A 25,586-nucleotide genomic window follows, 5' to 3' on the forward strand; every position below is an offset into this window, starting at 1 on the left:
TGGTGGGCAGCTTCAGCCGCTCGCCAAGGTAGTAATGAGGGCCAATGTTTGGTAATCGCTGTAAGCAGTCATTGTTATCCCTGGGCTTGACCCTAACGAGATGAGAAATAGCAAGAGAGTGGAAGGCTGTGCCCCCTTCACTGGTGGCGTGGAAGAATGATCTAGATCACTGCATGGGTTTGGAGGTGGCGGTATACAAAGCCAGGGGCTGTCCACAAAAACACCCTAAGATATGGCAGGCATGGGAAGAATACAGAGGCATAGTATTAGATCCTACATGCTATGTATGCCAAATGGTGGACAAAGAAATCCGTCTGTTTACGGGATAGAGTGGGCAGGACTGTGAGTGGACCTCAGGATTTGGTGGCCAGGCACACTTTGTAACATTTTGCGAGGACATGAGTGGGGCCAAGGGTGGAGTTGACTATGCAGGTTTGTGCTCTTGTTTATGTATCTATGTTCCCTGTTTCCTTCTATGTCGGGTTTTTGGGAATATATGCCTTGTAAAACCAATAAAATTTGTTGTAAAAAAAATATTTTGTAAACATCCCTGTCCCCCACCATCGGTGTTTTTTCTATGATCTAGACACCCTGTTGGTAGCGCTTATCTTGGGAGACAAGCACCATTGGGTATCCCTGAAAAAGCTGCAACTACCAGTAGGCAGAGGTGGACTGGGGGCCCCATCATTTGAGGCTTACTACTTTGCGGCACAATTACAGTGGGTCTTGCAGTGGCTGGCAGGGACACACATGGAAGACACATTCAATGGATCCCTTCCCCTTGCACTATCCACAGTCCAAAAGTTCCTGCTCCCCAAAATCACACTCCAAACCACATGGTCCTTGCAAGTCACGGTTGCCCATAAATGTCTAGCTAATGTTTTTTACCTCATACGCCACATCCCACCATACGCCCCAGCACTCCCCCTGCAGGACCTTCCACAATCCTATTTAGCCTCTGACTTAAGGAGCTGGCATGAGCAATCCCTGACCACAGTCGGCGACCTCTTTGCAGACGGTAACCTCCTTACCTTCAACCAACTTATCTCTGAGCATACTATTCCACGGGGACAGTTTCTCACTTACAGGTAGCTACATAATACATGTCAAGTCCTCTGGTCCACATATGAAGAGGAACCGCAAAAACACCCCGGCATACAGGCTTTACTATACAAGGGCATACAGGAACACTGGGTTTCCACTGACCGCCCTGAGGGTCAAATGGGAGGACGATATAGGACAGGTGCTACATGACACTGAGTAGGGTCAGACTTTGAAATTTCCCTAACGAGTATCTAGAAATGCCTGATTTAAATTCATCCAGTTCTCTATTTTACACCGGGCTTACTAGACACATGAGCAACTTAACCACTACTTCACTGCTGCACACCTTTGCTGCCCTCACTGTTGCTTGGCTCCTGCTGATTTGCAGCATATGTTGAGGTCCTGCCCAGCCCTATCCTCCTATTGGCACTCTGTCCATGACGTGTTACAAGCGATCACTGAGCTCACTTACACTGAAACATGGGTGGCCTGTGCTCTTGGCATCTATAAGTGCAGGAAGCGTCAGAGGGTGAGAACTAGCTTTGCCGGCACGGCTCTCATGCTCGCTAAAAGAGTCCTCACTTTACAGTGGAGAGCTGAACAGGCCCGACCGGGAACTGCATGGCACGGAGCGATGCAGAAATGGGGGAAGGCCGAGGTAGAGGCCCTGTGCTATGAAGAAGTCTGGCACCTTTGTAAACAACCAATTTCAGTGACCTAGGATACTCTCCACGGCCAATGCCTGCACGTACTTGAAATTATGTTTTGCCCTCATGAGTCTGATAGGGCCACCTACAACCCGTAACCCTCCTCCCCATCCCTTGGGAAAGTCAGGGTCAGTTGCCACCAATTACCTCCTGGGTTTCACCCTGTGCTCGATCATACCCTCAGAGTTCCCCCTGACCTACTGCTGCTCAGCCTTCCAGCCAAAGCAAGAGAATGATAGCCCTACTCTCAACCCAACTCGCACTTCCAACCACATCAAATATGAAGCTTCACTCTCGTCTTACAGCAGCAGCCTTACCAGATTTGGTCCCACCTACCCTTGAGTACAAATCGGCACTTCCCTTCCCCAGTTCAGGGATCACACCCAAGTTAACTGGGTAGACACACTTGCATGCAGTTGCTTAGTGCTCCTATGCTTATCGCCTAGCACACTACAATGACTTGCATGAATGTTGCTGCTTTGCAGTCACTTGAAATGTGGTTATCTACTGTTACAGAGCATTGCAAAGGACTTGTGATGCTGTCTTTGTTTTCATATGAAATAAAAGCAGTTTAAAAAAAAAACACTACACCAGCTTTAGCAGGACCGGTAGTACAGGGGCAGGTTGCTGTACCAGCAATCAGTGCACAGATAATAAAGACTAATATGGGAAAGATGTCCACAAAGCATGATGAAATTGCCTTATGGATTGCTCACAATACCAACCAGTTGGCAGCGGCGTACCCTCACACGACACCCAAAGACAAGCATGAAGAACTGACTATGGGGGCCATTCTGAGTTTCCCGCTGGGCTGGCGGGCGACCGCCAGAAGGCCGCCCACCAGCCCAGCGGGAAACCCCCTTCCATGAGGATGCCGGCTCTGAATGGAGCCGGCGGAGTGGAAGGGGTGCGACGGGTGCAGTTGCACCCGTCGCGATTTTCAGTGTCTGCTTGGCAGACACTGAAAATCTTGGTGGGGCCCTGTTAGGGGGCCCCTGCAGTGCCCATGCCATTGGCATGGGCACTGCAGGGGCCCCCAGGGGCCCCACGACACCCGTTACCGCCAGCCAGGTTCTGGCGGTCAAAACCGCCAGAGCCAGGCTGGCGGTAAGGGGGTCGGAATCCGCAGCGCCGCCATGGAGGATTCCCTTGGGCAGCGGGAAACCGGCGGGACACCGCCGGTTTCCCGTTTCTGACAGCGGCTGTACCGCTGCGGTCAGAATGCCCATGGGAGCACCGCCAGCCTGTTGGCGGTGACCCCCTATGTCCCTTACCCTTGAAATGGTGCTACCCGAAGAGGAGTGCAATACCTGGGGAAGTATATTTGCCTGCAATAACACTAACATGCATGGCACACCCTGACTAGCAGGTCTCCCTGAGGTATTAAAAGAAGTACAAAATCACTGAACTGGTTCTGGAATTAGGTATGAAGTTAACAGTAAACTTTTCTACAGTTTCCTCAATCATCCTAAGCAACATAAAGGGAGAAGTGTCGGCTCCGGACATACGCCAGAGGTTTTCAGCAGTTCTATTTCAAGACTTTGAATGGGAATTACTGAGAATAACTTTAGAAATGTATACTTCTGTGGGCTGTGATACCTTGGGTACGTGAGCCATTAAACCACATTAAATACCTAAAAGAGACATTGAGGGTTCTGTTAAAAGAAAAGCCTATAGCAGATGGTAAAATGACTAACTGGATCACCACATGTTTCTGGTGGTGAATCCAACTGTTGACTTCATACAGGTTGGGAGTCCAGATGTAAATCCACCCAATAGAGTTTATAATGTAGATATACAGATTAAGGGGGATATACCACACACTTAAAGCAGTCTTCTGCCCTCATTTATCTGAAAAATATTACATCATACTAGCAGAATATAACTGGTCTCCAGTCGTCATTAAGGAAGAACCCCAAGACGAGGAGGTGATAGGTGTAGCCTTTCTTCTATCGTACCTGAGGGCGTCAAGGAAATTAACACCAGCAAGTGGGCTGTTAAGCCCTATGCAGAAACCAAGTGGGGTAGGATACACACACTATTCCACATGTGATTCCCTTATGCAGTGAAGCCCAAGCACAGCCTCAGTACCCTTGAAGCCAGACTCAGAGCACAATATAAAAGCAATACTAAATAAATTGCCAAAATCTAGGCATTATAGTGCCTTGTGTTCAACCAATTAACACAACTCTTTTTCCCGTTTCAAAAACAGACGGATCCTATTGAATAGTTTTAGATATTAGGAATCTAAACTCACATGTAAAAACATATGCAGTGCAGAACACTCGGAGTACGAGTTAATGACAAACTTAGTACGGAAAAAGTACAGAGCAACCCTAGACACCTTCAGTCAGAAAACAGTGCCTGGAAGGTAGTAACAAGCTGCCTTCAGTTTGAATGGATTGCAGTACTTGTTCAAATGATTGCCCATGGGGTATAAGAACAGCCCGACCTATTCACAGCACATGTAGGACATTTGATTTTTGGTTGAGGGGGTGAAGATCCTTCTCTAGCCAAGAACCACAATCCCTGTCAGGGCCAACCACAAAGTCGCTAAATCAACCTTTGCTTACCCCTCTGGTAGCTTGGCACACAAGCAGCCAGGCTTACTTGGAGGGAATATGTAAATAATTTATGCAGCAGGGTGTGGCCTGGCCAGTGACCAAGATGGCCACACTACACTGAAGCTCCAGTGCGCCCAGCCCTCACCTGGATGGAAATGAGTCTGAAGTTTAATCCTGCCCGATCCAAGGCTCATACTCTGCATCCCCTACTCCTGCTGCACATCCTATCAGCATTTTGAGGGGCAGCCACGAAATAGATGTGTCCTCACTGGCCTGACACGAGCGGCCCGGCATGGCCTCAGAGGCCTGAGGCGACTGGGACCATAAGTGAACCTGAGACCACCCAGTCTTGCCGGGTTGCCTGCTCCAATGTCACGCTGCCTGCCAATCTCTGCAACCTCCTTCCCCCATGGAGGGGTAATCGGAGATGCTTTGCTCCGGAGAACAAGACTTTGGGCCTAGTGGCCATTGCCGGGTGACGCTTCTGCACTTTTATGCAGGCCTCCGTCACTATTGGAGCAATATTGCCCCTACTTCGTCCAGAAGCAGGACTATGCTGACAAATCCTTATGCTCGCCCCCACTGGCAGATCTGCCTTTTACGCCATATCCATCCAACCCAGCCCATCACAGACACTGCACCTTGAAGTCCCCTCTTCTTCCCAACAAACCATGGTTCGCCATGATCCCAAACAGTGTGAGCTACCATTTGACAAACACAGACCTAGAGATACCCCAGAAACCTCAGCCGCAATGGAATCAGGTGCAACTGGTAGTCCTGACACTGACCAACCTACTGGCACTGACGCTATAATGGCGGGACTCTGGGAAATTGAGGACAGATTCAAACACCCTTGCCAGCCACCTGGATCGAATGGGAGAGCAGCTGGACTGCCAAAACATATGGCTGGATGGCGCTGAAGAGTGCATCTCTGTCTTGGAAGTCGGTGCTGCCACGACTACGAAGCATTTGGAAAAGCTTGTACACCTACTGAAATCAGTGGCCATCAAAAATGAGGATCTAGAGGCACTTGGCCGTCGAAACAACCTCCTCATACTGGGAGTAGCTGAATCCACTGGCACTGGGTGCCTTGAATTGTTTGTAGATCATTTATTAATTGTCCTGTTCAGCCGCCAGAACTTCACCACCACTTTTGTAGTGAAAGGAGCTCATCGTTTGTTGGGACCATGCCCATTTCCTTGTGCGCCACGATGACTGATACTCACCAGGCTCCTTAACTTCTGGGACCAAGACATTGCCTTTAAACTTGCTTGAGAACAAGGTTCTCTGCAGTGGCAGGGATCCGTGGTATCCCTCTTTCCCGGCTTCACTATGGCGGTGCAGGATGCAAGCCATAATGTTAACTGATGCTAAAGCATCTCTCCATAAGTTGAGACTACGGTAAGGAATGCTCTATCCTTCCGGTCTCCATGTGGACATCTATGGAAAACTCCGATTTTCTGATACCCCAGCAGATGTCCTAAGCTTTTGCAAGCAGTACACTAAGGACTGCTCTTCCCCGCCGCACCCCAGTCCCAAACACTCCATACTGGATTCTCATTCCACTGCGAGCGCTGTGCTATATTCAACTAAATGACGTTGCCTTATATTCCAGGCTGTGTCCTGTAACCCTCCCATGTTGGATCCTGTTGCTCCTTTTCATCAGCTCCATTATACTGAACTCAGTCTACCTTCCCCATATTGCATCTTCTTCAACAATAGCCCATGGCCCAGTCCTGATGTATGTAACCAACTTCTTTGGCATTCCGGGCCAGCACGCCACAGCATTGTCACCCCCCTGTGGTGTACAATCTTGAGATGTATCTTCCTTTGTAGTTGTTTCTAAGGGTTTTTTTCTGTGATTTCACCGGGGTTGTATCACCTTGTGTGGGTGGGAGTTTGGAGGGTCCTTTTTTCTTTGTGATCATATTACATTCACTTATGGTACTGCCACATGCCCATAAGGGATTGACTAAGGAACTTACCTTCCTTTCATGGAACATTAGGGGACTTAATAATCTCTTTAAAGGTAAGCACATATTGCAGTACCTCTCATGACACGGAGCACAGTTGGCGTTCCTTCAGGAGATCTACCTAACCTCTGGAAGATCCCACTCCTTTGCAGCCACCTGAGGCTCCATCCACTTCTTTTCTTGCTATAGCACTTACTCATGCCATGGCTACATGATAGTGCAAAAAAACAGCAGATTTGTCTTGGTCACGGGCTCCCTTGTGGGACATCGCATACTACCCTGAATAACACAGAATCCCAAAGCTGCCCCAAACCGCACCCGCGGGCACGCACTACCTTACTCACTGAATTCTGAGACTTGGCTTACCGCAAGGTGTGCTTCCTTGAAAAGTACTCCAAGAACCGAAGGTATGGGGAGGGGGAGAGGCCAGTTCAGAGATCATTCAAACCATCAACTCCCTGATGGTTCGAAAGCCCCAGGCCTGGACGGCTGCCCTGGCATCTTCTACAAACAGTACAAACACTTCCTAGTTCCACACCCACTTGCTGTTTACACAGAATCCCTTGAAAATGGGACACTTCTGCTGACACTCCAGGAGGCTGTAATCACCCTACTCCCAAAGCCTGGTAAACATCCACACCATTGTGGCCCCTATCAACCCCTATTTCTCCTCATCTTTGATAACAAGGTGCTTGCCAAAGCCCTCCCCTCCCGTCTTTCCCTCTTGATGGACCAAATCATCCCTCAGACCCAATCTGGGTTTGTTCCACATTGTTCAAAATCCCCGAATTTACATACAGTCTTTTCCATCCTTAACTCAATCTCCCCCACTTCACCCGCTGCTGTCACGCTTTTAGATGCGGAGAAGGCCTTTGACTTGAATGGCCCTTCCTATATGCTACACTCCACAAATTAGGCATGCTGAGAGGCTTCACTTCACTGATCAAGTTATTATACACTAATCCCATCGCCTGGACCTGTGTCAATAGCACATTCGCCTCGCCTTTCAACATCACAGGTGGGACCAGGCAGGAATGCCCTCTATCCCCCTGCTTTTCATCATAGCAATGGATCCCCAGTTACATCACCTGAAAGTAAAGCATTTACACTGCAGACTCCAGTGTAAACCTTGCCCTCTGCTTCTCTCCCTGTATGCAGATTACATTTTACTCTTTTTAAGTCACCCAGCAGACAATCTACCCGACCCTTTGTGAAATAGTCTGCTTTGGATGATTCTCCGGCCTTAATATTAATTGGTCCAAATCTGAACTCTTCCCTCTGACGCCACCACACCCATCCAATGTGAGTTTCCACGGTCCTGGTGTGAGGGCCCAGTTAAGTATCTTGGGATATTCTTACATTACAACAAGGAACAATTTATAAGACTAAATTATGGCCCAGCCATAGAAAAACTAACAAATCAGGTGAAGTGGTGGACTCGTCTCCCACTCGCCATGGTGGGCTGCATTGCCATAATTAAAATGGCTGTTGTCCCCCGCTTCTTATACCTTTTCCTCAACAATCCTTATCACACTCACATACTCCTTCTTTACCACATTGCGTGGCATACTCCTGAAACTTATCTGGGCTGGCTGAGGGCTGCCAATGGCTGGGATACCCTGATGCTCCCATACAAAAATATTTAGCAGTGCAATGCTAAATGTATTCACTTCATATTTTTACAAAGAGCTTAGACCATGGCATATAGTCTGGCTTGCCTGACCCTACAAGATCCTCCGACTGCCCGAACTGTGGTCTCCCTGGGGCACACTTTGCGCACATGTCCTGGACTTGTAGTCATCTTGAAACCTTCTGGTGCTCCATCTTCTTCCACCTAACCCATATACGGTGCAGCCCTTACTCCTGATCCATTAAATGCGCTACTGGGCTACATCCAGGATGTACCTAAGAGCGTTTGCTGCTTTATAGCAGTTGCACTCCTCCTGGCTACGTGAGAAATAGCCCTTCACTAGGGCAGTAGACACCCACCAACAGCCAAGGATAGGCTTGGCAGCTTAGCATATTGAGATACCACTGGTGAAATATACTCATCATTCAGCCCCCACCACTAACAGCCCACAAGACATCTTGCAACCCCTGCAGACTTACCTTCTGACAATGGAGGGCAACAATACAGACACTTGAGCACCGCCACTGGGTCAACTTAGATGTAGTTTGCAGACACACCCCGGCTATTGATTTCTCATCATTAGTTCACCTAGAGTTCCCCAGCCCACCAATTCCACATCCTTGGCTCCATCACTACATATGGCATGCTATTATCACTCTCCATCTTTCTGTTTTGAATTGCATGCTAATTTCCACCCAATATGCAATGAGGCACATGACTAAGTACTTCCCCTACATGGGGAATACCGATTGTTTGCTATCGCTTTTGTTGTGGAATATGATAATTAAATAAAAAAAGGAATTTATGCAGCATACAAACAGTAATAAAATTAAACCACAACACTAGGAAAAATCCCACACCAATTTAGAAAAACAGAGTAAAATCAAATAAATAATTTGAGACTGAAATAACAAAAATACAATCAGTAGAAGTGGAGATATGCAATTTGAAAGATTTAGGTAAGTATAGTGCCTAAGAGCACAAGGCGCCACTTGTTGTGTTAGACCGAGGGAAAATCACATTTTCAGGACAACCATGGTGAAGCATGGGCCAGATACAAGGACAAGGTTTGTCCCGCTGAAAAAGTTACCTTCTCAAAGTCTGAAGTGAAGAGTCCAGTTCATGGTGGAGGAGGCTACGAGGAGCAGGAGAACGCTGTGATGGTTGTTACTGTAGTGCAAATATGAGTCGGAGAGTCGTGGATGGTTGTCACTGTAGCATGAAGATTCTGCCAGCCTCTTGAATGGTTGTTGCTGGAGCTTTGCATAGGTGGTCACTGCAGGCTGTCGATGCAGAAGCACAAAGTGCAGATCTTTCATTGTGAGCCTTCGCTGGCGGTTGTTGTAGCGCAAAGAGTCAAGTACACTGGAGCTTTGCGTTACTGGTCATTGCAGGTGGCAAGGTCTTGACTTGAACGAGCCTGTTTGTGGTAACGAGGAGCCCAAAACTTCAGAAGTTCTCCTTTTCTTCACAGGGGAAGCTCAAATGATACCAGCCAAAGGTCCAGGACCAGAAGAGGCACCGCGTGGGGATCAGGAACTCACTCCAGGAGACGCCAGCAGGACTCAGACAGGCGCAGTTGCAGGTCCAGGAGGTCCAGTGCAGCAGGTCAGCTGGACATTGCAGGGAGGCTTCTGGATCTTGTTGTATCTTTGTAGATCAGAACAGGAGGTCAGCCTCCAGACCTCTAGAGTCACTCTACCTCGGATGAAGGAAGCAGGTCCTGTCTTCTTTCTCACAGAGCAATGGAGGCCTCAAGCATCAGAGTAGTTCTCTGGCAACGGGGCAGTCCTTCTTCTGTAGTGTCCACTAGTCTGATATTGAAGAGTTGGTCTGAGGGTCCAATATTTATACCTGTTGCCAGATTTGAAGAGAGAGATCTGGGGTTACAATGCGCTGGTGTCATGTTCTTTGTGAGTGTGCTAGAGGCAACCTCGTTTAAATGCAATTGGGGCAGGAAACAGCACCACCTTTCCCATCCTGGCTGGGTGGCTCATCCTGCCAACACCTAGCCCCTCTTTGTCTCACTGCCTGGAAAGAATACAAAAAGACGAACTACCAAATACATGTAGTCCTGGGACTCAGGACACAGGCTGCAGGCACCAAATGGTTAGGACAAGAAAATGCAAACTTTCTAAAGGTGGCATTTTCAGAATTGTGAAATAAAAATCTAACTTGTAACCATGAAAGAGGATTTTAAATGACAATTCTTTTGAGTGTAAACATGACACCCCTACCTGCTCCCAATCAAAGGTTATCACTTATTAAATGTAACGAAGTAACCCAATGTTATCCTATTGGAGAGGTAGGCTTAACAGTAGTGAAAAACGCATTTGGGAGTTTTTCACTACCAGGACATGTAAAACCTAAAAGTACATGTCCATCTTTTTAAATACACACCCCTGGGTACATGTCACACTTGTATTCTCCAGCTGAAGCTCATTTTGCTTCCATTGAGAAAAATACTTGTAGATATACAGAGAGCTATTTTGAAAAAGCGCCCATTGGCGCAGGGAAAACTAAAAATTGTTGTTTCTCCCGTGCCGGCACTAGAGGCATCCAGTAAGGCAAGCATTGCTAATGCTCAAGCTGTGTACCTAAGATGGGTGCAGTGGGACTCTTCATTAAGTGCAGTAGATGTAATGTTTCAGTATGAGCCGTCTCTTCAGATTCAAGCTTTCCTCCAATATGAACAGAATATCACCTGAGCTTCAAAAGCCTTAGCCACTGAGTCATACCAGAGAGTGTTCTACATTGATGGCTCAGTGCATCCTGCAATTGGAACCAAGCTGAAGTACTTTGCAGCCTGCACAGCAATGTAGGGTATAATACAACATGGTGAGTCTGTCCATACTAAATTCCTAGGTAATAGTACCACACAACATGTAGAAATTCATGCCTTGATATCTGCATTGGAGAAGGCTGGACGGTCAGTTCCCACACTAACAGTATCTGAATAATACTTCTGTTTGCAAGATTATTGTAGATTTAAAACACTGGCACCTGAACAGATTCAAAGATTTAAATGGGAAACCTATTAAGAATAAACAGGTCTAGTGAAGGATTGCTGTCTTACAAGGTAAGATCCCAATGGTCCATGTCATGCACATTTTGGGCCATCAGTGTGATGGGACTCATGCCAGAAGAAACTGTGCAATCGACTTGGCTGCAAAAGCTGCAGTACAGACTGTTAGGATACCGGTCTTAAGCAGATCTCAAATGAAGATCGCCACATACATACAAACAGTGATACAAGCAACAATGAAGAGTGAAACGCCTCCATCTGTCTTTCCTGTGAAATACTCCTACACACTCAATTCAGATAGCACTCCTGTGGTTACTATACCCAGAGTGGGAGACAGGATAATTCCTAATAAGCTTCCAGATTAAACTTAATAAAAGCAGCCCATGAGGGGTTGGTGTCTGCGCATGCTGGGAGAAATGCAACTGTTGCACTGCTATTGGTGGGCATGTTTATATGAACAGTAAAGAAGTTATGTTCAACAGTGTGATGTGTTCAACAGATTAAAGCTTCTACTGTTAGAAGTCCTGAGCAGACTCCCCACCCATTCGCCAGTATACCATTTTAGGGCCATATTTTTTAGCCATGGCAGGCCAATACATTCTGTTGACCAATATAAGTACATATTGGTGGCAGTTGGCTTATGTTTTCGATTCCTGTGGATATTGCCTCAGAAGAATGCAAGTGGTTGAACAATCAGTAAGGATTTGCAGTGTTGGATAGCCACAGGAATAATCCACACCTTTCATTCAGACAGTGGTCCTGCATTTTCCTCCAAGACTTACAGTGATGCTATGTTTGCTCTGGGAGTATGTCTGCAATTCAGCAATCAGTTTTGAGCAGAATAACGGAGACATCAAGGGTGCTAATGGCACATTTAAACAAGTGCGAGAGCATTACATAACTTGTTTAGAGAAGTACTGGGTAGGCACTATCCATATAAAGTGCTCTTTGGAGTCCCTATGTATCTACTGGTCTAGATAATGCACAGAAGGTGGCAGATGAAAAATAATTTGATCTGGACCTATGTTTAAAAAGCTTACAGAACATCTAAGAGGTCATAGACATGCTATCTAATGTGAAGCATTCTGAAGCAGCAAGCAGCAAAGAGGAAGTTTCAACAACTGCTGATGGGTGGATGCCACAAGTAGAAGATCTAGTTTGGGAAAAGGTCCATGATAAGCAAGCTCTCAAGCCATCCTACCAACCACCCATTCCAGTTTTTTGGGAACTGGCAAAAGGCAACTGAACTGTAAACCTGTTTCCTTTGTTTAGTTCAAATTATATCAACAGGTGTCCATTGACCACATTAAGAAGCACTATGTGGCCGATTTTGCACTTCAAACCCTCCTGAACATCATGAAGGATTCAGAGTAGAACATTTCAACCTTTCCCTACTCTGAATGATATACCCCTGGAAGAGCACAATAGTGTAAGTTTACTGTTTCTCCAACTTTATATCGAACAAAGGATTCTATAGAAGTATCTAATGGTGCCATTACTACAATGACAAATGTTTCAAATGATGCCATCTTTTATTATGAACCCCTGCATGAGTAAACAACAATCAACATCACACCTTTTCACAAAGCAAAACTTTATGACAATTAGTCTGAATTCTACTTAGAGGACTTTTCATCACATTCCCAGTAACTCTACAACATCAATTTCTATTGCTTATCATTGGTTTTGTGACAGGTACCTGATACAACTATTGTGCTATGTTTGGCTCACTACAGGAGTGTTTCTTTTCATTATACAGCTGACAAAGCTGACAGTAGTTATACTGATACTGAATGGACATTACGTCCCTAAAAGCACTCTTAAGTGAGCAACCTGTGGCTCAAGACCTTCTACTGCATCTCTCACCCATCTGAGCGCGACAAGATCTCTACGCTGCAAACATTATAGCTTATCCTGGGCCGGAGGGCATAGCCTGAGAAAGGGATCCCTATAGCACCTTGCAGATGCCATATGTGTGGAACATTTTAATGAATTATGTGATTATTCCTGGTTCTATTTCAGATGACTGGGACACCAAGACTGTAAAACACATGATGTCTGATTTACAGGTGTATCCCACTGTGAATAATGAAGATCCTTGTTGGAATGCATTGAATTACAATGAAATGTATTGTTTTCATCATTATGCTCACAATTACATACATTAAACTAGCTATCCTAGAAAAATATAGTGTCACACAATGCGAGCATTGTGAACACCCCTCCCCCCGCCCCCAAGTAAAAGTCTGCCAAATTTCTTAAGGAAATCTCTCTATTTCCAAAGTGAGGACAGGACACATCCCTCAGCTTTCTATTTTTCCCAATGTCCTCAACAACTACACAAGAACTTAATTACCACTAACAAACTGATTTTTTCAGAGGAATTCAATCTGAACATGGCCATTTAGGGACATGAGTAGTGGAAAGAAAATATTTACGAGAAACGTATTTGGGGAACAAAATATTAGCAAGTTCAAGGTGTATTCCGAGCAAGCATTATAGTTTAAAAAAAATGTATTTTCCTGAAAGAAACTATCCAAAAAAGACTGCCTGTGTGATATTTGGAACTATGAAAGATCTTTAAAAACTTTTGATACCAAAGTTCAATTCAACATTATTCGCCATTTGGTAGCCATGCATGAACATTTCTGAATCTGCGGTAAATACTATGATCCAGAATGAAACTTATGATTCCTCCTGACTCCCATCTGAACCTTTAACCTTATTCTCTTACGACCCCAACACATGCATGAATAGTTTCCTTTCCAGCACCCTTGGCCCGAAAACTAATCGCCCTGATCCACAAAATAACAGTCACATACTTGTAGTCATTACCACTGATAGTGTGGGTAAGCTGTGCCAACATTGATTAGCACATTCCAGTCTTCCGGCTGAGAAGGAACATTTGTTTTTAATTAAGGAAGATATGGATTGTTCTAATTTCCTCCTGGGGCCTTGTTGCACTAGAAAAAAATAATTTATAGCAACAGGAAAAATGCCTTTTTAATCAGTGGAATACTCAGATACAGAAAATGCAGAATTAAGTTACAGATAAAGAAAACATGCAAGCACTTTTCTGAATTATCGTCAATAACATGCACAAACTTTCCAAACGAGGGTACTCTTTTAACAACACCATCAGTTCAGCATTGGACCTCCTTAAATCAGACTTAGGTCTTTCACTGCATGATCAGTTAAGAGCTATACTACAATCACATTGGGCTTTACAAACTTTTCAATTTGGCTATGTGCCCTGGCAACTCTTAAACGAAACAGCCATTTGTGAACACTAAAATTTGAGTCTAACGTAGAAAACAATAGCTAAGGAATTCACATACACTTTTTAAAAAGTGAGCAAAGAGAAGGAAACTAATTTTCTGTTAGTGAAAATGCAACTGTTACATGGCTGTAACATGGAATTATTTCCCTGTCCATTAAATTCTTTTGTTTTCATAATTGCCAGAAATCTACATCATTTGGCTGGTACTAGAAAATGCACAATTCACATCTACTGGATTCCTGGAAACCTTTCTCTTACATTGTTTACATGAAGATGACCATGTGTTTATTGGTGTTTCCAGCTGCAGATATCATCTGGGTCATTCCCTACTATGCAATTTAATTTCCTTGCATGGAATATGTAATGCTTTGATGCCTGGGTTGGATTGTATTTTATCGGCAACTCCTATTTCGACCATCCTCATGCATCATGAAATACTGAATAATATTTATTTTTTAATGTTAACCAACATCTGTTGCTGTGAGTTGGAGCCAGGCCAACTTTATGTATTTACATTTTCTAAAGCAATAAAGTGCTGTAGAAGAATATTTTATTCAATACCTCAGTACCTATTCGAAGGTGTCCGTTGGCCTAGAATTGTTATGAAAGACAAGTTTTTACAAAATTAGCAAACTGGTCTCAGTGTTACTACAAAAAGAAGTCTATTTGGTTTCTGCTACATAAACCTATGATTTGCAGAAAGCCAGGACTGCTTCCGAGCTTCAGTGGCTGTTACAATCGCAACCCCCAATTCATTTTGCTGTTATTGTTATACTGTTTTCAGCCTGTCGACTACAACTGGTATTATGCACTTTTTAAGAACATCAGATCTGGTCTGATGATTGGCTTTAAAGCTGTGTTCGGGCAGATTCCATCATGTTTCCGTTCCTTGTTCTCTAGTCTTTATGGAGGATTCCCTACAATCCTTCTACTTATGAGCTGTGCTATTTCATCTTTCTCCTTTTCCAGCAAGGAAATCGGAAATGTACATGTGCCCAGCTGAGCAAAAGTGCTGAGAAACCCTAGCATACTATCTGGGACATAGGAGACTTGCTGAACTAAGTGAGAGTTTTGATGTTGTCCTCTCGCAAAATGGATGTGGTGCAATAATTTTGGTGCATGAACTGTGTAACCTAAATCACCCTGGATCTACGCATAGAGCAGGCCCTAGTGTCTTTCTTAGATGTGGAAGTGTGCCTGCAACCACTGCAGTTACACCAAATAAGTGTTGAGAACTGCTTCTGCCAATACTGCTAAAGGCTTGTTATGATGGACCAGCATCACCAGTGTGTCCCTTTGAAGAGCATCCTGACCATTGGCTCACATCACTGCTGTCATTGAATCGGAGCATTCTCACCACCTCTGAGTGCTTTGGAACCACAACATCTGTTTCAGTTCTCTGGTCCATCCACCTCAAGAGTCTGTGACATACCTGTGTTACCCATCTATCTCATTGATAACTCATAAAGTGCCTGTAAGCCCAGTGCCATAGAAATATCCTCAAATGATTAATCGAAGTCACCGCCTGATTCAACAAGAAACATGCACAGAATCCTATATCAACTACAAAGACTGTGGTGGTCATTATGAACATGGCGGTTAACACTGCATCGCCGGCGGTGGCCGAAACTACAGCCAAAAGGCTGGCAGTCTGGACCGCTAAATAATGAAGCATATGAAAAACAAGTAGTGGTCCATCCACACACTGCCATCTTTGTAGTTCCGATGAGGACGGAGGAGGCTGCCTACAGGCCGGTGGAAAAGACCTACCCACCCACCAAATAATGAAACACCAGACCGCCAGCTGTTCCAGGGCGGGAATCACCGCCAAGCAAAGTGTGGCAGAAACCAACAATATAAAAGGAAACACTCACTGGAGATAAACAGAAAACTCAGATGCAGACATGGGGAAATAATGGCAGTGCTGCTCCTTGCCATATTCCTCCAGGACCGTGACCGATGACGAAGACAACAATAGTAAGTACTGCTGCCTAGTACACATGGGAAGAAAGGGCACAATTACACAGCAACCCCACCCGCCCTGCAACGCACTCCCAACACCACCAACCATCCCAAGCCAAACATACCATAACCAAATGTACTTACCAGATACAAGCCAACAAAGACCTGCACCAAAATACACACATGTGCACACCACCCCCCTCCCCACAATGAAACGCTGAACAACATCACTACATTGTGCCAACAGCACTACAGGGCACTCAAATTTATCACAAAGTACGAACCGTACTGTACAAATAAGGCCATTGGCCTGTCCATTCCCCAATCACAGAAGGGGAAATATAGGCTGACCTTGACTCCCACATGTGCAAAGGGTATTCCACTCGAAAAGGGCATCAATGGGGCAGCCAGGAACCTAAGGAAACAGGGGCATGGGGTAGCGGGTGGGGACTTACATCTGAAAGGGGGGGCTTGGGCTTAGCCCTGGGGAAGGGGCTCAGGAATGGGAAGGGCAGACTGGGGCGGGCTTGGACGAGGAAGGAGTGGACTGGGCAAGGACATGGGCACGTTTAGGGACAAGACGGGGTGGGCCAGTGGGTTCAAACAGATCAACACAGGAGAGGAAAAGCTTCTTAGGTGCAGTTGGGGGGGATGTGGAGGCAAGTCTGGGAGTGGAGGTTGAGGGAGTGCTCGTATCAGGTGTTGGTGTGCCGGACATGGATGCAGGTGCCTGTAAAGTATGCTTATGTGTGGTGGATTTGTGTGGTGTGGATGTCTGCAAATGTCTGAGTGTTTTGGGAGGAGAGGGGGTGGACACAGTGGGGGAAGACAGGCTGCCAGTGTAGATGTATGTTGTGTGGGTGTCTGCAGGTCTGGTGAGTGTGCTGCAAGTGTCTGTCAATGCAGTCGTGGTGAGGGCAGGTGTGGTGCCTGGGAGGCATGTCTGGATGTCAGATGTTGTGGTGATTACATGAATGGGGGCAGCAGCAATGACTGAGGGTGCAGTGCGTGTTGGTGTGCATGGTGAGGTGACAGACAGGGTGTCGGGGAGGTTGACACACTGGGGGAAGTGGATGTTGTTGTGTGTCCTTTTTTATATTGGGTGTGTGCCTGCCTGTGGTGGGAAGTGTGGTGCTTGTGTTTTTCAGTGTGCATGGCTGTCTGTGTGCTTGCGATGGGTGAAGGGAGTGGGGTGCTGGAAGGGGTAGAGGTGGTGGAGGGCGACGGAAATACCAGGGACGCAGGCTGCCATCAAAGAGGAGGCCAGAGCTTGAAAATATCTCTGTAGGCCAGACATGGCACCGTGAATTTCCTCCAGGTATGCACTGCATTGTTGCATCTGGGATGTTAGCCCCTTAATGGCATTCACAATGGTTGTCTGCCCTGCAGAGATGGTCCTCAGGAGGTCAATAACCTCCTCCATGAGGGCAGCAGGGCTGACTGGGATAGGGGATGAGGTGCCTGGGGCGAAGGAGACACCCACCCTCCCCGGTGAGCGGGCATGGGCAACTCCGTGGGGAGCAACTGGGAGGGCAGTGTTGGTATAAGGGATGGCAGAATATGTCAAAGAATGGGTGGGCCCAGTAAGGTCTGCCATCACCAGGGAGCTGCCATTGGAGGAGGTATCAGAGTCATGACCTCCAGTGATAGTTGCCTGCCCTGTGGAACTCCCCTTGCCCTCCAACCCACTGGTCCTCCTGGCTTCGCTCGACTCTGCCTCCTTGGAACTGTGGGCTGCTTCATCCCCACTCGCTGGTGCCTCAGCTCCCTCACCAGATTATGCTAATGTACACAGGGACACAAGAACACAGGGGTGGGGAAACAAAACAAGGGATAACTTTGTCAAATCCTGAATATATGTACATTTTGTCTCACACACAAGCACCTACACTCAGCACAAACAACATACGTAATGACTGTGCCCCTGACTAGTGGTCATGACCCCAGAATACACCACATAACCCTCATGGAACACGAACCTGATACACAATGCGGTGTACACCCACGAGAGATCATGCCCAGCCAATGCACTTACTAGTCCATAAGACCACAATGAATACCAGATGACAGCAAGGGGACCTCTGATAGGCCCGTAGACTGCCCAAACTACCCCTTACACCATCCCAGGGACTTGGAGGGGTCAGGACTGCAGGAAAACATTTGTCCAAGTTACTGGCACTACAATGCATACATACGGCAGCACCAACATACATACATCAAAACGGTATCACAACAGTGTTGATACTCACCCCCTTGTGGCTGCTGTGCTTAATTCAAGCGCCCATCCAAATCCAGATAGGCCACTGCCAGAATGCGGGCCATTAGAGGGGTCAGGGTCCGACGGGCACCCCTTCCTGATTGGGAGCCTCCCCCAGCTGGGCCTCTCCGGTCTTCCTGGCCCAGTGCCTCAGGTCCTCCCACCGATTCCTGCAGTGTGTGCTCCGGCGGTTGTAGACCCACAGGGGGTCAACACCTCCTTGGCGATGGCTTCCATAGGCCTTTCTTTTGATGGGCGCTGACCTGCATGGGACACACAGAACAAATAAACAGACATCAGTATGTGTGCACCAAATACAAATGCCATGTCGTTCCATATGGAACGGCCATTGTTGACAGGCATGTTTTCAACTCACAGGCAAAACTTGCCAGACAATCTACGGCGGCACAGTCACACATCGGACACACATGCATACAGGCATCCGCCACAATCACACACATCTTAGCATGACAAATGCCAACTCACCTGCTCCTCTGGTCGCCCATACAACTTCGCATACAGGGGTAGGACCCTGCCCACCAACTTCTCCAGCTCCTCCGCAGTGAAGGCCGGGGCCCGTTCCCCTGTAACCCGCACCATCTCAGGGACTAGAGTCAGGACACAGCAGCACACGCAGTGGAGTACCCTCCGCAGGAATCAGGAGCCAAGTGTCAAGGGTCTGACAAAATGGCATAGGTACCGCTCGGTGTGCTCCGTCACCGCCGGCGGTGACCATGATTGGCCCAGGTTTCCCACTGACAACCATGTAATCCAATGATCAGGTGCACGGTGGTGAACACCGCCTTCCGCTATGATGACTAACGCCAGAGGAATGAAGTCACTTCCACTCTATTATACCTGGATGGCAGGAGACTGCCATTTTGCTAGCCCCCTCATCCAGGGCCCCAATCTCCCTCCCCTTCGTTGCTTGCTGACATGAATCTACAATCCTCACATGTACCCATCTTTGGAAGTGTGTCCACACTGTAACTCAGCACTCATTTGCCTGACGGTGTATCTCATACTTTCCGTTTGTGTGTGTTACCTACCTGCTGCACATTTTAAAATACAGTGACATCATGGGATGCAAGTGTAAGTTGACACTCAGAATGTGTTTTTTCCTCCCTCATAGGTACAGACCCATGTGGCGAGGGAGGGCCCCATCTTTATACAGACCCCTGGTAGATCTGGAAACTATGGAAGAACTTTACATCATTTTCACCTACAGCCTCAATAGAGATACAATCCATGAGCTCTGTGCATTAATGGATCCTGTTCTGAAACTGGTAAATCAAAATCAGCATGCCATACCTACAACTGTGCAAATGCTATCTGTGCTCCATTTTTTGGCTACGGGCTCATTTCAGGTGACAGTGGGCATGGGTGCTGAGATCTCACAGCCAATGTTCAGCCTCATCCTGTCCAAATTCCTGGATGCCTACGTTCAACACTTGCAAACATATGTCCAGTTTCCCCAAAGAGCTGCACTTCCCACCATCAAATCTGGATTCTATGCCTTTGCTAATATCCCCCATGTGATAGGTGCAATTGATGGAACCCACATAGCTCTCATACCCCCAAGAGTGAATGAACAGGTGTATCAGAATCGTAAGAACTATCACTCCATGAATGTACAATTGGTGTGTACTGCTGATCAGTACATATCACATGTCAGTGCCAGGTTCCCATGCTCAGCATATGATTAATTTGTCCTTCATACACACTCACAATTCATATCTCATATTGACAAAGGACACATGATTTGAGTGCATAGGTGTATTGATTGAAGGGCAAAATATACATTAGTGTTGGGACAGTGAAAGGGAGTGGGCACATGTTTGAAATACATACTCAAGTACATATGCTCAGCTGTTGGTAGCACTGGGTTTTGGTCCATGTGTCCATAGGAAGATGGTGTGATGGCAGTGGAATGTCAACAAGGTAGCTCAGTGGCACACAAGGGAGACAGTTCATGGCAGAGTCACTTCCTGGAGTCGGGCGTGCTCTTGGCTGGTGTTTCATTGGCATATCTGGGTCTGAGAGCACGTTTGTGAAGGTGCAGCTGGGCTGCAGGTCTAGGGGTGCTGGTTTCCTGTGTGTCCTCTTGCAGTGCCACCAATCCCGTAGCTGCTGCACATGTAGATTGCAGGGCACTGTCCTGGCTAGTGGTTTGGGCTTGCAGGTGGGTGGAGGTCTCAGACTGGCTGTGGTATTGGTGCTGCAGCACCCCTGCAATGGAGGCCATGGTTGCAATGAGCTGTTTCCATTGCTTCATGGCCTCCTGGTGGTGTGCTATCTGCAGCCTCTGATTCTGCTCCAAGGTGGCCAGGATCTGGCCCATCCTGTCCTGGGTATGGTGGTATGCTCCCAGGACCTCAGACATCACCTCCTGGGCTGCTGCATCCATCCTTTGGCCACCCCCCTGGGCCACTGATGCCCTCCCACTGACCCTAGGCCCCTGTGCCTGCGTCCCCTGCACAGATCTGGCAGTCCCACTTGCACTGGGCCCTTCATCATCCTGCCTTTTTGTGGGTGGAGACTCTGGCCTCTGTACATGTGGGGTGCCAGTCCGTGGCCGGGAGACACTGGTGTGGGGTCGTTTGGCCAGAGCTGATGATGGTGGCTGTGTGGTAGGGGTGTCAGTGGTATCCTGGATAGGGCTGCTGGAGGGTGACAGTCCAGGACTGTGTGATGGGCCAGGGAGTTCTTCTATTCCAAGACATTCCTCTGCACTCTCCTCAGTGGTGCCACTGTCTTCAGGTGGGGTGCTGGCAATCCTTGACGTCTCCGTCTGGGTGGCATGGGTGGTGGTGCCTGTGTGTGGGGGAATAGACAGGTGGCAATTGCAGCACTGCTCTGCAGTATTTGATGGTTATATTCCCCTGTCATGGCATGCAAGGTCTCTTCTTGTGCATTTAGTTGTATTTTATGTGGGGGTGGAGGTGCATTGTGGGTGCTGTAGTGCCACTGGGAATCTTTGCAGGGGTTGGTGACTGTGCCCAGGGGGCTGGATGGTGGTATGTTTGTGGGATTGTGGGCATTCAGGGAAATTGGATGTGGGTGTTGTGGACTGGGTGGGGGATGGGGTCCTGGTAATAGTGAGAGGGGTGGGGTGACACATGCATTATAGATGTGGTGACTGTTAAGGTATTGTAGTTGACTTACCCGACTCCAGCCCTCCAGTGAGTCCGGTGAGGCCCTCTGGGTGAAGGATAGCCAGGACCTTCTCCTCCCAGTCGGTGTATTCGGGGGTGTGGTGTATGGGTTTCAAGGTTGCCAATGTGTGCGTTTGTTGTTGGTGGGTCCCATTGCTGGCTGTGACGGTGTGTACCACCAATGGTCGTTCAGCATTCACTATCCGCCACGCTGATTTGTGCGTCATTATTTGGTGGGCGGAGGTTCTGTTTGCATGGTGGTGGCGGGGTGGGGTGTACTGCCTTTCTGCCATCGTAGGCCCTGGCGATGGCTGGAGGTTGCAGGATTTTTGGAGGTTTAACTTTTGGACATCATTATTCAGGGGTGTGCAGTCTACCGCCACCGGCGGTCTTCTGGTCACCGTCGCCACGGCGGTGTTTACTGCCAAGTTCATAATGAGGGCCTGTGTTGTTAAAAAGCAAAACTATCAACAGAATATTTCTTTCCTTTTATCCCAAGCTGCATTACTTTTCCCAATTCGGCATATTCAATATCATGCATGGTCTGCTTAATTATCAAAACACATCTCTTCCCAATACAGATCATGCTATGATAATGTATTTTATATGACCTAATGTTTTATCTTATTGCTTGAAACAAGCAAAGCTTCAAATATGTATTCGTGGAAAGATCACTTCTATATTTCGTTCAATATTACATATTTTATCAGAATATACATACATTTCTTTTGATGTTTGTTCTGATGTTATTAATTAATTTTAGATATGAAAGTTTTATATCTCTCTTCCAAGAGTTGGATTTTACTTAAGTATTCTCATGAACCAGAATCTCTAAACATGACGTCATACACATTCATTTGACTCAACTACACCATATTCAGATGTACAAGCTGGGAATGTCGTAAAGACCCAAAGGCCTGATTCCATTTTGTGTGTGATCATTGCTGTTTACCTTTTACCCAAATACCCTCTGTCCTTACCTTTTGAACAACTTGTAGTAGTGTGAAACCATTCAGGCAGCAACCTTGACAAATAGGAGACATAGATCTAGGACAAGTTTCCTGTAATCCACATTTCAAGGTCAGGTAGTGAATGTATAATGTAAGCAATGTAGTCTGAATTGGCATACTTTTGTCATACTGGTTTATACTGGTTTGCCTTGAACTCTCAGATAGGTTCATACTGGTTATGTTTGAAACTAAGTGGGAATTCCCCAATGCAGGGTAAAGGACCGTGGCCAATACTATAAAACCCCCACAAAGTGGCCACTGATTTAGAAGGTCTTCACCCCAGATTATCACACATGGTACTGCTAGAGACCCTGCCAGAGATGGCCAGACTGCCATACTGCCACAGTATTCAGTCGTAAGCTGCGAGCTAATATCAGGCAAATTTAGAGAAGAGAAGGGTTGATCCCAGCTGATATATGTTTTCCTTTCGAGGGAACACTCTCTCTCGACCAAAGCCTGATAATCACAGCTTCCTCGATGTGAACAGGTATGCAATGCAGTGAATCCGAAGAACTTTAGGTTCAAGTTACCTACACCATGCCGTCATAGTATAGCTCACAGAAGTAGTCATGAGGATTTTAGGTTGCCAGCAACTTTCCATCCATGTTAGAAATTTTCATATAATTCTCTCTATTAGTGATATGCATCAGTGCTGTGTTAATTATATTCTGTGTGGTTATTACTCATGTGTTAAGCAACAGGGTGAGACTGTTGAATTAAACACTTTTAAATGTAAAGTATCTTTTCTTAGTGCAGTACTTGTGTGTGATATTCTAAAGAAAGAAATTTGGTTTGAAATACCACTGTGTCCCTGGCCTCTTTTTAAGGAACTGTTAGTAACCCAGAAAGCATGGACACCACATCAAGTATGAGGAATGGGGTTATGTGGGATTAAAACTGGGTCTTTCACGCCCAAGCACTGGTGTGATGAACCACGTTCAGACACCTGTGGGTAGGAAAGACATACCTTGTAGAACTAAGCCAGATCCTTAGTTTATTCAACAAACTATCAATGACGCGTTAGTTGAATAACCTCTCTCCTCTGGTTGTTTCTGCCTTTAAAAGTCCTTGAGAAAAAAAATTCAACTACGACTGGCTATCTGCCACACAGAGAGAGGGTGTGCAGGCAACATTTTGATTACGGTAGGATTATGGGAATGTGTTGGTATTTAGGCCCACTTACTGGTCTCCTTGTTAAAATCCAGTATTTTCAGTGTTCAGTACTTCAGCTTAAATTAGGTTTTCAACACCTTAATTGCATTTCCAATCATCTGTCTCATCTCCATTGACAGCAAACACTCATATGAGATGCAGGAGCGGACAGCAGGCAGCTCTGACTATGGTGAGCTGGGATTCTTGTAAGAAAGCCAGAAGGGATTGCACAGTGCCTCAGTGCAGTGAATCGAAGCACGGGCATAGCTTCCCAGTTGTGTGCTAAACTGCCTTCTAGCCACAGTGGTGTATTTGCTTGCTTCAAGTACTAGGCTGTAGAAATAGCATGAGAGGGCATGTCAGGCTGTGGTATCAAGATCCACATGATTTAAAGAAGCCAAAAATATACGAGTGAATCCTAAGGATCTCACTTCAATAAACTCGTCACAATTCCAAATCATGCCGCTTCACAGGCTTACTAAAGGAAATGTTATGTGACATCGAATATATTCACAGTGCATTGTATAAGCAGGGTATAACTCTGAGTCAGGGGAATGCAGCCCGTTGTGGAAAAGCATATTTAATTTCTCATTTGTTTCCTCCACTGAGGAAACATTTCTGAAAGCCCTTTCTCCTTTGGCCCCGCAAAGTTAAGGTGTCAGCCACCTTTTCACCCTGGAAGGGCAGTTAATCCAGTCGTTTATGGAGTATCTCTTCAATCATTTCCGTGGTGAAGTGGGGTCACAAGTTTGTGGGTGTTGGCAGACTCTCTAAGACAAACCACAGCTAGAATCTCCCGCTCTCCACTCGTCCTATTGGGCTTAGCACTGCATAACTGTATGCAGCATTGGCGTAAAATTACGCCTCGCGTGCCTCTTTATAGCTGTCTGGAATAACCAGACCCATATTCGCTTTTAAATGTAGGTTTATGTCCTATAGGTTTGTGAATCGCGGCCATATTGTTCGTCATGGTATCCAAAATACTTTTCTATGACGAATGTCCTGTGTTAATTGTGTGTTTTTCCAGATACATATGTTGTGGACTTTAAAGGCTAGAATGCTTCACGTAGCTTTGGAAAGTTAGTTATTGGTATTTTCGCAACAAAGTACTGTTATTTTGCAACGTATGAAATAGGTTTTTTTAATGAAGTAGATTTTGGAAGACTTCTGTCATTCTCTGGTAGTTCCTATCTGTGCCTACTAGACCATCAAAATGGCAGTGAGTAGTTTATTCATCCGTTCAAAATGACACACGGCATAATCAATTTCACAAAAATATTGCGTTAAGATTTCTCATGTTCTCGTTAGACTGATTCTCTTATGCCCACTAGATGGAACTCTTGTATTAGTTTTATGATCGTCAACTCGATTTCTCAGTTTAATATTTTAAGGCACTGGCTAGTTAAATCAGCAAGGACCGCTCATGGTCGTATACTGAAGTCTCTAGTAGGTATCTAACCTGCTTCTCATAACTAGTGTTTTTAGTCCTAGTGTGCAAAAAAGAATGCATGCTTGGTGGCTTCAAAGCTGCTTCACAATTGCCAGGAAACACACTTAGTAGACAACTTACTTTCCCACTTTTGTTTTCCTACGTAGCGAGGGCTAATTTCCAGTGCTAATGGGCACATTCAGCACTTATTTCTGCCCACCTGCACTCGTCATGCAGTTTTGATGCCATAAAGTAGTGCAGAAGGTTTATATGCCTACTGCAAAGATCAAATCTGTATTTTATGTAAATAGCTGAGTACATTAGTAAAGTCAGCCATTGCCTGCGCTATAATACAAATGAAATGTATGTGCGTGGGGAGCTATGGAGAGAAGAAGCGC

At 46.2% G+C, this 25,586-nt stretch overlaps 1 protein-coding gene across 3 annotated transcripts in view; it reads left to right on the forward strand.

Moving 5' to 3' along the window:
- Positions 1 to 25,586, forward strand: part of RGS7BP (regulator of G protein signaling 7 binding protein) — a 657,220-nt gene that overhangs the window by 568,960 nt on the left and 62,674 nt on the right. Inside the window, exon 6 of one of the 3 annotated variants that reach the window (XM_069222694.1) lies at positions 9,393 to 9,526. The exons of the other annotated variants lie outside the window; for them this stretch is intronic. Within the exon in view, the coding sequence (XP_069078795.1) occupies positions 9,393 to 9,526 (134 nt within the window). The remainder of the gene's footprint in view (positions 1 to 9,392; positions 9,527 to 25,586) is intronic. 3 annotated transcript variants of the gene reach the window in all.

This window comes from Pleurodeles waltl, chromosome 1_1 (assembly GCF_031143425.1).
Source record: "Pleurodeles waltl isolate 20211129_DDA chromosome 1_1, aPleWal1.hap1.20221129, whole genome shotgun sequence".
NCBI classification, from domain to species: Eukaryota; Metazoa; Chordata; class Amphibia; order Caudata; family Salamandridae; genus Pleurodeles; species Pleurodeles waltl.